The sequence below is a fragment of the Mercenaria mercenaria genome, unplaced genomic scaffold (genome assembly GCF_021730395.1).
Source record: "Mercenaria mercenaria strain notata unplaced genomic scaffold, MADL_Memer_1 contig_3517, whole genome shotgun sequence".
Lineage (NCBI taxonomy): Eukaryota > Metazoa > Mollusca > Bivalvia > Venerida > Veneridae > Mercenaria > Mercenaria mercenaria.
The window spans coordinates 42389-58224 of NW_026461663.1; the positions used below are offsets into that span (position 1 = coordinate 42389).

Sequence of the window (15836 nt, forward strand, 5' to 3'; positions counted from 1 at the left end):
TGTGACATGTTACTAATTAATAATAACGAAATAACACAGCGACAACATTATGTTTGGATAAAAGACTTTAATAGATTAATGAATAACAAAACAAAAAATACAAACAAGAAACATTTTTGTAGATCTTGCCTGCAACACTTTACCCAAGAAAGAATATTAAAAGAACATGTTGAAAATTGTTTAACTATCAATGGTGTTCAGGGTGTTAAAATGCCACCAGAAGGTAGTAAAGTAGAATTTAAAAATTACCATAAAGGTTTAGAAGCACCTTTTGTAATTTATATTGATTTTGAAGCAATAACTAAAAAAGTTTCAAGTGCACAACCAAATCCAGAATCTTCATTTACCGAAGCATATCAAAAACATATAGATTGTGGTTATGGTTATAAAGTTGTTTGTTGTTATGACGACAAATATACTAAACCAACTCAGATTTACAGAGGACCCAATGCTGTTTATAAATTTATAGAAAAAATGCTCCAGGAAGAGGAATATTGTAAAGAAATATTTAAAGAGCACTTTAACAAAGAATTAAGAATGTATAAAAAAGACGAAACCGAATATAAGAAACAGAAATCTTGTCATATCTGTGAAAAAGAATATACAGAAGATTCAATAAAAGTAAGAGACCATTGTCATATAACAGGAAAATTTAGAGGAAGCGCTCACTCAGAGTGTAATATTAATTTTAGACTAACGCATAAAATTCCTGTTGTTTTTCATAATTTAAGAGGTTATGACAGCCATTTTATTATGCAGCAAATAGGAAAATTCAAAAAAGAAATTAACGTCATTCCAAACAATATGGAAAAATACATGGCGTTTATGATTTCTGATTTAATTTTTATTGACAGTTTCCAATTTATGTCGCAGTCATTGGATAACTTAGTAAAAAACATCCCAGATTTTAAATATTTATCCCAAGAATTTCCTAAAAATAAACTTAATTTATTAAAAACAAAAGGTGTTTATCCATATGATTACATGGATTCATTCAAAAAATTCAAAGAAACTAAATTACCATCAAAAGAAGAATTTTATTCAGTGTTAAATGAAACTAATATTTCTGATAATGAATATGAACATGCTAAAAATATCTGGAAAAATTTTAAAATAAAAACAGTGGGAGATTACCATGATCTCTACCTAAAAAGTGACGTTTTACTTTTAACTGATGTTTTTGAAAACTTTAGAAAAGTATGCCTTGAATATTATAAATTAGATCCTTGTCATTACTTTAGTAGTCCTGGTTTAGCTTGGGATGCAATGCTTAAAATGACCGGAATTCAGTTAGATTTAATAACTGACATTGATAAATACCTTTTTATTGAAAAGGGTTTAAGAGGAGGAATCAGCTATATTTCAAACAGATATAGCAAAGCAAATAATAAATATATGAAAGATTATAATTCAAAAGAAGAAAGTAAATACATTATGTACCTTGACGCCAACAACCTTTACGGTTGGGCCATGTCGCGACCTTTACCCTCTGGAAATTTTAAATGGGTCACCGAAAAACAATTTAAGAAATTAATTGCAAAGGGTAAAACCAATTTTATAGTTGAATGTGATTTAGAATATCTAAAAGAATTACATTCTGATCACAACGATTATCCTTTAGCTCCTGAAAAAATCAAAATACCAGATGAATGGCTTTCTGATTATAGTAAAAATGTTAAAAAAGAATTTGAAATAGGAAAAAGTAATGTAAAAAAGTTGGTTCCAACTTTAATGAAAAAACAAAATTATGTAGTTCATTATAAAAATCTTGAACTATATACACAATTAGGGTTAAAAGTAACAAAAATTCATAGGGTATTAACTTTTAACGAAAGTCCTTGGTTAAAAGAATATATTGATTTTAATACCCAAAAAAGATCTGAAGCAAAACATTCATTTGAAAAAGACTTTTTTAAGTTAATGAACAACTCTGTATTCGGTAAGACTATGGAAAATCTACGCAAGAGGGTTAATATTAAGCTGACCCATGATGAAAATATTTTATTGAAGTATATAGCAAAACCTTCAATTGTTAGTTCAACGATGTTTAACAAGAATTTATTTGGTATTCATAGAATAAAAGAAAGTTTATTATTAAATAGACCTTGTTACGTCGGAATGTGCATTCTAGACTTATCAAAATATTTAATGTATGATTTCCATTATAATTACATTAAAGAAAAGTATGGAGATTCAGCAAAGTTATTATTTACTGACACATGACTCATTGGTGTTATGAAATTAAAACTAAGGATGCGTATAAAGACTTTTATAAAGATAAAGAATTATTTGATAATAGTGATTACGAAAGTAATTCAAATTTTACTTCGGTAATAATATAAAAAAGTAATAGGAAAATTTAAAGATGAGCTGCTGGCATTCCAATGTTGGTTTGTTGGATTACGGAGTAAAATGTATTCATATTTATTAGAGAATGAAGTGAATATTAAAAAAAGTAAGGAATTAAAAGAGTGTTGTTAAGAAGACAATAGTTCATAAGAATTACAAGATACTTTGTTTAACTCAACACAAAGTATGCATAAATTTAAAGTTATAAGATCGAAAAAAACATAATGTTTCTAGTTATGTTATATAAATAAAACATCATTATCATGTTATGACGGTAAAAGATATATCCTCGAGGACGGGGTTACTACCCTGGCTTATACATAAAAAAATAAAGATTAATACATCTTTCGCACTTTAGAAAGAACATAGTTTCTTATTTTTAGGATATCTTTTACGATGTAATATTTCACACTTTAGAAAGAACATAGTTTCTTATTTTAGGACATCTTTTACGATGTATTTTTTCACACTTTAGAAAGAACATAGTTTCTTATTTTTAGGACATCTTTTACGATGTAATTTTTCTTTGGGACATCACTTCCCAATTTTTAGCTCCGGTTTAGAGAAACATAAGTTTCTGTTTTTATGATTGTTTTAGGAGAAACATAAGTTTCTACTTAAATAATACAACCATAAATTGTTAACTGAATATTTTCAACATTTAAACCAGTAATAGAAATAACATCATTCATGTTAAATTTATTAGCATAATTAATAGAAATAGATTCATTTTTTCTGTTATTTTTTACATCGTAACTTTGAAGAATTATATTTTCTTTGTTTTTTAGTTGTAATTTAGCTTCTCCTTTATCTAATTTAATTGCATCAACAAGAATAATTAAAATACAATTAAAATTAATTCTTACATTATTACCATTTTGAACTAAACCAGGACTAGCATTTACAGTTTTCCATTGAAATAATCCACTATCAGTATCTTCGGTATAACATGTTAAGAACAATGGAGGTTTTCTTATTATTTGTCTTTCTATTTTACTTACTTTTTCGTTTATATTATTGAATATTCCCATTATATAAAATGGAAATAAATGGAAATAAATCAATTGACTAGATATATTTTGAGATAACTTCCTGGTTCTATAGTATATGTATCACCACCTTTAGGTAATTTCGATATGTCTTCATTTGGTAAAATTGCAAACCATGTTTTTTTGCTTAAATTAATTTTTTTCTTAAAAACAAGTGTTGTATTTTTAACCTCAGGTTTTATATACTCTATTCCATTTGTGTGGCCATCCAACCCCAACCAGCTAAAAATAAAATCAAAACTTTTATTAAAGGAGTCTACGATACCTACGATAATGTTAACTTCAATTATATAATCCTCATCTTGTTCGAGTAGAATTTATTTGTTCCTTTTTTAATAAAACTTTTATAATCTTGTAATTTATTAGCTCGTATTCCAAATAATGCAAAAATATCTTCGTTATCACTGTTTGTTGTAACAGTTTATCTTCAATTATATATGATAAATTACCAAAAACCGTTATATGTAGTTGTCTGTTGTTGTAATGTTCAAAAAGAAACACTTCACGTCTTACTGTTTCTATTTCATCTTCTATTGCTTTATAATTTTCATTTAGTTCAAGAATTACTTCAGCTAAATCATCAAGTCGTTTTGTTGTAGCAACTTCAGAAGCAGACAAATTGCCAACAACACCTTTTGTTCTAGCTAATTGTGTTTCTTGTTTTAAGAAAACATTTTTTACTTTTATAATTTCTTCAGCATTAGTAGAAATTACTTGGGTATTAGCAGTAATTGATTCTCCTTGTTTAGCTGATATTTCAACTACAGAGTCCAGATCATTTATTATTTTTTTAATTTTATCATTAAATTCGCTGATATCTTTTTGTAATATTTTTGTAAGTGTACTTAATTCCGCGTACTTTAAATTATGACGTGTGTCAACAGTACTAATCAAGATCCAGAGTTGTTTCTTCAAATTTTCTAGCCGATCATTAATTGTGTTAATTGCTTCTCCTTGTTTAACTGATTTTTCAACTACAAGGTCCAGTTCATTTTTATGTTCTTCAACTTTAGCATTAAGCTGCGTTATATCTTCTTGTAATATTTTTGTAAGTTTACTTAAGTCTACATACTTTAAATTATGACGGTTATCAACAGTACTAATCCAAATTCGAATTTGTTTTTTAAAGTCATCTATTTTAGAATTAAACTCTTTTTTAAGGTTATCTAATGCTGTGTCATGGTCATCACCTCTTTGCGAAGCTGCCTTTCCCAATTCAGATTTATATTCTGCAAATTTATTTGAAAATGTATCGAGTAAATCTTGGTGTTTTTTTTCAGCTTCAGTATTTAGTTTATTTATTTCTGTTCTGATTTCTAACTGATACATATTTTGTAACTTTTTCTCGGCTTCAATAATCTTGTCTTTTAGTTCTTCATGTTTAATCATACTATCTTTTAATTCTTGAATTTGAGTGAATAAAATGTTTAAATTGACTCGAAATACTTCTTTTATGTTTTCGTCTGTCAAATCAGATTTCTCTTCAAGTTCTTTAATAGAATCAACCATAGCTTTCATTTTTTTTTCAATTTTATCTTGTAATTGAACTATTTAATAATGAATTCTTTTTAAATCTTTTGTTAATTCTTCAATATTCTTTACTTCTGTTTCTAATGTCTGTTTTATACTTTTGATATCTTCAAGGTTATAGTCATCTATTACACCTTGAACTTTTTTAAACATAAACCGTCTTGAAACTGCATCGTTGGGTTTATCTGGATTTCCTAGGTTTATAAGGTTATTACCTCCCATATCCAATGCTCTGTTCATTGTGTTATCAAGTTCCTTATTTCTGTGAAGATATGATTCCGATTCCTTTTTAAGTTTTTTGAATTGTTTTTTAGTAGCATAATCACTTAAATCAATATCAAATTTAACTTTACTTATACTGTCGGGTTCGCTTATTTGTTTTACATCATTAAGAACTCCCATCTATATATTTCCAGTAAAGGTTTTTCTTAAAAACTTCCTTGGTTTGTCAATATATAAGAAATCATATTTTTGATTTGTTGCATTAGCAAAAGAGTTAGGGTTAATATTTTGTTCATTACAAATCATATCATTTTCTCGTTTACTTGGACTTTCAAATAAAATATAATGTGAACAGTTAATCCGAATATCTTTTGGTGCTTTATAGTAAGACTGACTTAAATAAATAACACAACAGTTTTTGTGACGTCCTTGAATGAAGTATTTTGTTATTTCATTCTGAACCTTTTTATCTTCACATACAAAATCATCAAATATTACTACTTTTTGTTTTTCTGATTCAAGATACTCACAGGGTTCAATTTGGTTGGGATCAGCTGAATATTCAAGTATTTCATTTGGATTTATTTTATTTTTTTCTGCAATTCCATTTAAAAGTTTAATTAAATCCTGATATTTAGATTGTTCTAGGTTTTTAGCATACAAGTATAATTTATCATAAAATATAAGAGGTTTTCGAAGTATATGCATTAGTGTATTTGTTTTTCCAGATCCAGAAGATCCACATATTAACATTCTAAAACATGAATCCGGCATAAAAGGATACTGTTGTTTAAAGTTATTGTGCTTGGCATTACTTTTTGTATCATAATTTGGAATTTCCATTATATAATAATATTACATTATCTTACAATATCTTACATTATCTTACATTATTATATAAATGCAATCAAAACTTAATGAAATATGAAAAAGAAAAAACTTAGTCGGGCAAAAGATGAGAGCTAAACGTAATGAAATAATGAAAGAAAAAATTAGAAAAGCTACAAATCGGGATATGTACACTGAAATTTATAAACCAATTACTGAAGGAATAGAAAGTAAAAAAAGAAAAATTATCAAGTCAGTTAAAAGCATTACCTGGAATAAAGGAACAATTAGCGTTACTTCCAAAAAGTATATCAGAAGATCTGGCACAAGGTATTGCTGAATTAACTAAAGGAATGCAAGAAGAATCTAAAAAACAACAAGCTTTAAAATCGACTCCTTATACACCGATAGATTGGGGAGATGAACCTGTTGGATGGGTTCCTCAAGATGAACTTAAGAGAAGAGAAGATGAATTTAAGAGATTAGAAGATTATGGAAGAGAAAAGATGGGAATAACTGAAACAACTGACGATACATCCAAAGAATCAGAAAAAGAATTGGGAGCAAGACCAAAAGAATTTACAGTTAATCTTAATAAAGACACTGATTTAGAACTTTTAGATAAAGAAAAATATAACACACCACAAGAAGTGTTTGACTTTTTTTTCGCCGAATCTGAAAATCCTGCTGAAAAAATGACTAAGAAAGAAGTAGAGAAGGTCATAAAAAGAGTATCAAAGGATATAAGAAAATTGGGTAATGACTCTGGTTCAATAACTAGAAAGAAAAAACCCCACAGATCTTGATTTAAAGCAACAGGAAGTAATTATAGCTAAGTCGAATAATTAAAAAAAATATAGAGAAACGATCTATGATATTCTTAACCAAGGAAAATATATGGGACAAGGAATAAGATATCATAATCCATATAAAGTTTCACCAAATGGACATTATGGTAATTTAATTATTAACTTAAATAAACTTTATGGTCAAAACAAATTAATTGCTAAAGATAGAATAACTGGAAAAGAAGTATTTAACACTAAAGTAGATGATGATTTAATTGATTTGATTAATAAAAGATGTAACAATAATAAAAAACATTCAATTCATTCTAGAAAAATATTTAAAGAATTTACAGAAAAATCAGGATTACCTGTCAATAAAAGATCTATGAAACTTAAAAAAGTAATTAGGGGACAGGGTTATGACGTTTGTCCATGTAATCCAGAAGAATTGGTTAATGACTTGGAGTTAATTTGTGGTTCAATTGATGCTGGAAATAATAATGAAGAACTAAAAAATGAAGGTATTAGGGTAGTAAATCAATTATTAAAAATGGATAAATTATTACCAAAACAACATGAAATGTTATATAAAAAATATTTTTCTTGAATATAAATGGAACAAAAAATAGTATTAAGTTCTGAAACAGTTAAAGATGATAATAAAAATACTCCAAGTGATTTTACAATCAGATTTGGTCGTTCTTTAATTTTAGATAAAAATAAAACTTATGTTGTCGGTTTGGATAGTATTAACACTATGACTTATTCTTGGCATAATATTAGTGATGAATACGATAATAAAAGAATTCGTTATAATAATGGTAAGGATTGGAAAGATATTATATTTACAAATGGTTCTTACAGTTACACTGATATTAATAATTACATAAGGGAAACATTAATAAGTAATGATGATTATGAATTTGATAAATCAGATATTGCTCCAATAAGTCTGGAATTTGATTTAAGTAGTTTTAAGATTTTGATTTCAATTAAAGATAATTTTATGTTGGATTTAAAAATGTCAAATTTTCATACATTGCTTGGATTTGAGAAAAAAGCATTGAGAAATACTGAATGGGGAACTACAACAACAAATATAACTAACTCTGTGGATACAATTTATATTCATTGTGATCTTATTGATAATTCACTTGTTGATGGTAATTTCAGTGATATTATCTATGCTTAATTTAAGTACTGCAGATTTAACAAGAGCTTATCCGTTTACAAAAGAACCACAAAGAGTTGGACATTCTGAAATTAATAAAAATATTATAAATTCAATAAGAATATATATTACAGACATATTTGGTAGAATAATTAATTTTAATGAGGTTGAAACAAGTTTTACATTAATATTAAAAGAAATTAATTAAAATTTAGTTTTATATAATGTACAAGAAAGTTTATGATAAAAATAAAGGAATATTTATTTATGTTGATGTTCACACGGGAGAAGAAAATATACGCGGAACAGGTATCTTTGACACTTTAACGAAATTGTTTTCAAGTGGAGTTGCATCTTCAATTAGCACAGCTGGAAAAAAAGCTCTGGAAACTGCAGGAAAAGCCGCGCTAGAAAGTGGAACAAAAAAGGTTGGAATGGAAGTTGGAAATTTAGCTGCTAATAAAATTGTTGAAACATTTAAAAAGAAACCTGCTCCGGCAGTTGGTAATTTAATTGCCAAGGAATTACAAGAAAAGAATAACAGTAAAAATAATAAGAAGGAGGATATTAATATGAGAATAAATAGAAGATTGTCAGGATCGGGGACGCGTAAACGTATTAACAGATTAATTTATAAAAAATAAAATAATATATAATATATACATGTTTAGAAATGTTTAGAACAAAACAATATTGTGAAAGATACGAACTAACTCCTATTCAATTAGATACAGCTTTAATATCTGTCTTGGGAAATAATGTTAAGGATAACATGGTGTAACAGGCCTCAATTTCACAAAAAGCGTACACACAACTTGATAATTTAAGCTTTAAAAATGTCAAACGATAGAAATAAGGTCCATATTGACAAGTTATATAGTGACAGTTCTCAAAAATTTCCTTTAGATTACCTCCCCTGATAATTTTGGTTTTTCATGAGTTATGTCCCCTGAAAAATAGAAAAAAATGATTTTCTCCTTTTCCCTACGGGGAATTTTAGATTTCTTTTTGATTTTTGTATCAGTATCATATAATGCAGCTTTCTACCGCAAAATTTTCTCGAAACTAAAGTTCAGATTCTCATAATCCAAGAAATTATATATTTCCCATAGGCATCAATGTTAACTTCAATACCGATTATCTCCCAAAACAATGATAAAATTTGAAAAATCTCTCGGTGAAAAGTTTTTAATTTTGAATGTCTTTAAAGTGACAAAATTTCATTTAAATATTACCATCCAGTTACAAGATATGAAATATGGCTATTACACCATGTTATCCTTAAGCAACAAAAAAACGGATATCACTTTACAATTAATGATAGAAGCTCATATTTTGATTGGTTTAATGGCTATTTTGAAGTAAGTTTTAAAGTTAATAAGCTTGCTGATGGTGCTAATTATGCTGACGGAAATCAAATTGCTTTAATTAATAATGCAGCTTCATTAATTGATCAGTTAGTGGTTAAACAAAATGGGAAAATTGTATATGATTGTAATAATTTATACAAAGTAATAAATGTAAAAAATTTAGTTGAATTATCTAATGATTATGCAGAATCAACTGGAACAAATGAATTTATCTATTTAGATACTACTGCTGTTGCCGAAAGTAGGGATGACCAAGCTGGATATAATAAAGGTTTTGCTTCTAGAAAGTTATCAATCCAGGGTGGTAATGAGGTAAATGCTAAAATTCCACTAAATAATTATTCATTTTTCAGGGTTTAGAAACTAATATTTTACCTCCAAGTCAAATTCAAATAACACTGCAGCTGACAGATGATGATGAATTAATTTTTAGAGCTAATGCTGCTTATGCTGGTAGAGTAATTGTAACAAAATTAATTCTATGGGTTCCACGTTTAATTTTCAATGAATTTGGACTTAATTTAATTTCTGAAAGATTTACAAAAGCAAGATGGTCATACCTTCGGGAAATGGTGACGCAATCAACTGATACACGACAGACGGACATATCTTTTAGAATAACAGCTGGTATAACAAAACCACAACATGTATTTGTTTATCTACAACGACCTGTTAAAAGTAACTCACAAAGACATAATCCGCATTTATTAGATACATTTAAAGTTAATTCAGCAGATGATGATTGCACTTTAAGCTCCTGCCGTCTTGAAGTTGGTAATGGTGTTTTTTATCCAGAAACAGAATACACAAGTATATCAAGAATATATGATGATGTAATTAATTATTATTATAAGCAAAATAATAAGACTACTGGAAGTCTGCTAAATAGATCAAATGTTTATGATTATTTTGGATTTGTTCATTTTAACTTGGAATATAAAAAGGAAGTAATAACAGAAGATCCTAAACACATTACATTAACAGCTAAATTAAATGTTCGGCCGACAGAACATGCTCGTGTTTATGCAATTGTATTGTATGAAGAAACAGTTGAAATAAATACTATTGGAAATGAACTTGTTATTGTTTAAATAAATAAAATTAAAATAAAATAAAGTTAAAATAAATATAAAGTATATAATGTCATCAAATTATATTGAATATAAGGTTAACCTAACAGATGGGCAAAAGAAAAATTTACACAAGCTTATAATAATAAAACTCCATATAATTTAAGATTAAAACATGAACAATTACGTGGAAACTTCCCTTTACTTTTAACAAAAACACAAATTAATCAAATTAAAAAAGCTGCCACAAACAGAAGGGGATTAGAAATTACAATTTCAAAAAAACAGATGTCCAGTCAAGGTCAAAATGGTGGATTTTTAGGAGCTTTGGCTGGTTTGTTAGGAAAAACAATTCTTCCAATGACAGCAAAAATAGCTCCAAAAATATTAGCTCCTCTAGGCATCGGAGCCCTCTCTGGGCTGGCCAGTACCGGTGTTAGTAAGTTACTTGGGAATGGTATGATTTCGGTAGCTAATGATAAGAGAAATATGATATCACCATATCTTACACCTAATCAAAGAAAGCAACTAGTAGGGTCTGGAGTGATTAAATTAACACAAAAACAGAGACAAAATGGCGGCTTTTTGGGTATGCTGGCTGCTAGTCTAGGAATACCTTTGATTACATCTTTGTTAAGTGGGAAAGGATTACAGATTGATTCCCAACGGAGGTCGTACAGACGAATTCCTATAGTAAAAAAAATAAAATTTATAAACAAACCAATTTCTAACTTTGAAATTGAACAATGGGTTAAAAAATTAAAAATTTTAGGGGTGTATTTACTAGAAATAATTTACCAAAATCAAAGTTGAATAATGAATGTGGAATTATAAATTTGGACGACTCTGTTGGACCTGGAACACACTGGTTTTGTTACTTAAATACTTTGTACTTTGATAAAACCAGAGGTTTTCTGAAAAGTACTTTGTACTTTGATCCATTTGGACTTCCTCCGCCGAAGGAGGTAATTGAATATATACCCGGAGTTAAGTATAACAATATACAATATCAAGACAAAACAAGTACACTTTGTGGTTATTATTGTTTATTTTTCATTAAAATGTTACAAGATGGTATAAATATTTATGATTTATTGTATAGAATACTAAAAATTAACAATCAAAGAGTAAATGAACAAACAATTATAAATTATTTTAATTAATAAGGACATTTTCTTCCGGTTTTTCTGTTTAATTAATGTGTTTTGATTTGAGTAGACCTTGGTTTTCATTTTATCCCTTCAACCTTACGTCCATCAAAGATAGAAACTGTGTTTCTCTTAAAGGTTTTCAGGGTACAAATACGCCGAGTTAGTATTTTAAGATAGAAACTCTGTTTCTCTTAAAGACTGGCTAGTATAGTAATTATTTGTGCGAGCGTTATTTAACCCCACTCTGGCTGGTTTTGGATTTTTTAAATTTGAATTGGCCGGTGTTGGATTTTTTAAAAGAGGGGCAAGGGGTCAGATGGGGTTAAATAACGCTCGCACAAACAATTACTATACTACTCGTGTCGTTATATTATGCGCAAACTTTGTGCAAATCGGACAAGAAACAGATCCTGTAAACCTTTGACTTCCGAGTCTGGCGTTGGCCTTTGTAACCAGAGTATTGTGCCTCACGCTTTTTAGCGTCATTTAGAGAAGTGGTACATTGTAATTCCAAAATCTACTGATGGATTGCAGAGTTATAAGCAGGAGACAAAGCGCAGCATGTAAAACCTTGACGATAACCTAATTGCAATCAAGCAAAACTGTCAAATTTCATCAAATAGTGGTTCATTTATGACATGAAGCCGTTGAATTATGATGTGTGTTGTTTTTTTCAGCTCCGGCGGTGCCTAAATGCAGTACAGCGGACCTATTCGCAAAATTTAGAAAGACCATTTCAAAATGCTAAATAACAAGTTTGGTGAAGATCTATCAGTGATTAATGAGGGAAAACGTTAAGCTTGGGTTGTCTCTACATGCAGAAGAACCATCTGACCAACTTTGAGAGGTACATGCAAAGATGCTGCAGACCAAGTTGAGTGAATTTTGTTTAGTAGTTAAAATGTTTCAAGACGATGTCCTACTTGGCTTATCTATCCTGCACCAAGGTAGAACTCGATCTGTAGATCCTCTTAGCATACAAAATTTCACAAAACAATAATACTACCCAAAGCTAGGGCTAAAATTGTCCAACTAAAACCTTAACCATATAACAGTCATTGGGTCACTGAAATTTGTGATACATACATCGGAAAAGAATCGTAATTAATATCCTTTCCATATAACTAGGCAACTAAACGTCGAGGGTGTATATTGAAGGCTTATAGCATATTTCCCTTATGTATAAGGTGAATGTGCTGGATTAAGTGTCATTGTTATTGCCTTGTGGATATTGTTTTAGAAACCCAGGTACTTTCCTTTTCAAATTTTGTTGAGAATATCGTTATCAGGTTTGCCTTGGCTGATTTGTCAATCAAATAATGTAAGTCTTCGACTGGCTGATAGATACAAACATTTTGTTTCTTCTGTTAAAGCACAGGGGTCCGGCACATTAGTGGACTGAGTTTAATGACTTATTTTTGAGACCTATAGCCATAATCATGAAAAACCCATAATAGATAAGAGTTTTAACATCCCATTTAAACATCGCCTTCAGTTATTCAAATGAATAAACTTTTAAAATTACCTGAACACATTTTCATATATTAATCTGTTTTCGACAATCCGACACCGTATAAAACAGTACACAGAGCAAATTTAATTTAAAGTGAAACACTGTATACTTTACAGCGCTAACAAAGCTTATATCCTTTACTATACTGATGTTTTTAAATATTCGCACAGAATAAGTACTAACCGGAACTAATAGTTGACATCACGATGGATTCAAGTTGTTTACTTTCTGCCATCATCAAACAACTTGTGATTGTATGTCTCAGATCGTCTGAACACTGCAGCAAGCTACCCTCTGTAATTGGTTTGTATTCTGACCAACGTGGACAGACTGCATGTAGAACAAACTTGAAGTGCAGATTTCCGGCAGTAGTGCACACTACAGTAGACACTTTTAGAGGACCTGATAAAATTATCAAACACAGTTAAAATAGTCCTGAAATTTGCCTGCATAAATGTAAAGAAGAGATATTATATTTCTTTATCAGTTGTTTCTTTTGGAATCAAAGGTGACTTTAAAAAGCCTACTCCACATATGACAATTATTTAAATCCTGCAACTTGTAGACAGACATTTTGATTTTCGCTTTTTGTTATTCAAGAAATCTGATTCAATGTGTGGTTTGGTTATTTTTGTGATACTTGGAGCGTGGCCGTTGTAACCTGTGCTCGTGTTATATTTCATGTCATACAAACTACAAAATATATTTTATATAATGCAAAAACATTTTCGAAAAAAAAGTCATGAAAATTCTTTTTCTTTCTATCCAGACTTCTTAACATAGTACACGTCTATCTTTTACAGAAGGGCCATGATGGCCCATCTGATTTGCAAAGCTTGCTTGAACAGTTTTGGTCACGGAAAGAATATATCTGTGAAATTATTTTGAAATAGGGCCAATGTTTTCTGACGATAACATTTTAAATAAAAGTTTCCATTTAACTAATACGACAGATAAATTGTGAGTGTGTAGGGAAAGGAAGGGGTTAAGAGATGAGAGAATGATGACCTCTGAGATTGAATTTTGGACAACAGCTTAGTAGAAGCTTTTACCCATATAGAGGAAATTAGTCCCATCCTAGGAGACTTTATGTTGTAACATTTAAGCATAGCTTGAAGGAATAAGATACTAGGTCATCTAAGGAACATTGCTGTAAAATAATTTTTAAATATACCCAGCGGTTTGAAAGAAGATCTACAACGTTTGACATATGGCCATATAAAGAAACATTGCCCCGCCCCCTAGTGGTCATGGATTCTTAATGCAGAATGATATGATGGAATTTTGTACGATCGATTCTGTAAAATTAGTTTCAATCGGATCAGCCGCTTATGGCAAAATAGGTAATCATTGCCCCAGCCCTAGTGGCATGGGAACAGAATGTTGGTACAGGGTCATCCAAGAATCGTTTCTGTGAAATTATTTTCAAATGAAGCCCGGAGCTTCAGAAGGGAATAGTTTTAGAGTTTTCCAAGCAGCCATAATGAGAAAATCAAGTCGCCTCCTGCTGGCTATGTTTCGTTTCAAATCAGTATGGTTTGAATGAATCCGGTACATGGTCACCCAAGGAACATTGCTGTCAAATGATTTTGAATTCAAAACAAAAATTGGTAACCAACGTCCCCCGCCTAAGGACAATTTTCACAAAACATACTGCAGGCCAATACAGCATCTTGGCATGAACAAAAAATAACAAGAGTGCCAGAATGTCACAATGTACACTCATCATGTAGATGTTACAGGAAACATATTCTGTATAAATTTGGTAGACAGTAAGCCAAAACAATGATATATCAAATTCTAACAACCGGGTTAAAATATGTCAAGAATAAGCTATTTACAGTAGCAACAAAGGGAAGTTAGTTTTAAGTTTCTTAGTCCACAAAAACTTCTTACCAGGTATTGATACCTTAAACTACAACTTAGATTTGAAAGTAATATCTATGTTGTAACACAGAAAAGTGGTCTTGATTTTTGCCAACGGTCAATTATAGAAACTTACAATTTAAGTTATTTATAGTAACCACAAGTGTGGTTTATCTTGAAAAAAAAATCTATCCGCGCCCACTGGAAGCCATGGTTTTTTCATGAAACAGAATAATTTGAAAGAATTAACTTGGGGATCATAAAGGACTACCTCCAGGATGCAATGTTTCTTAACACTAAATATGAGTCCATAGGACACAGGTGCCCCCACACCTGACATTGTACATGGTGTTATCATTCTATGTGAATCATGACTCTAGATCAAGTGCATTTTGATATACAAGGGACACAAGTCCAGGGCCGTAACTTTGGTCTTGCAAAACTGAAATAAAATATCAGTTGCACAAATTCACATGCTGGATATATTTAATAAATCTAGGTGAAATATTTTAAAGATATTTGCAACACAAACGTTTTAGCACTTAGTTTTTGGACAATAACTCTGATGTGGCTGGGTGAAATCCCAAACAAAACTGGCTAACTGACAAAACTCCGGAGCAAAATCATAGGCGCATAATTTCACATGCTGAATAATATTATGTTTCAAGATATGTGCGACACACACAAACGTTTATACTCCTTGATGCATACTTTGACTATATCAAGGGCCATAAGTCTGGACTTGCTGAGTGATATTTCTAGCTGAATAACACTCCTGTTTTCATAATACTGTTTGTAATACATGCAAAAGTGGCACTTTTTAAGTATATTTTTTACTACGACAAGGGCCATTACTCTGGTCTCGCTAGAGATATCTCTAATAAAGCCCAATGTGCACAGCTTCATATGCTGAATAATATTCCTGTAAT

General features: G+C 29.9%; 1 protein-coding gene across 2 annotated transcripts in view; it reads right to left on the bottom strand.

The window, feature by feature from the left end:
* LOC128553131 (uncharacterized) overlaps positions 1 to 14190 on the bottom strand; it is a 38313-nt gene extending 24123 nt beyond the window's left edge. Inside the window, exon 1 of one of the 2 annotated variants that reach the window (XM_053534248.1) lies at positions 13225 to 14190. In XM_053534248.1, the coding sequence (XP_053390223.1) occupies positions 13225 to 13279 (55 nt within the window). In that variant the 5' untranslated portion in view covers positions 13280 to 14190. The remainder of the gene's footprint in view (positions 1 to 13224) is intronic. The other variant, XM_053534247.1, reaches the window with a different exon arrangement.
* Between the last annotated feature and the right edge of the window lie 1646 nt (positions 14191 to 15836).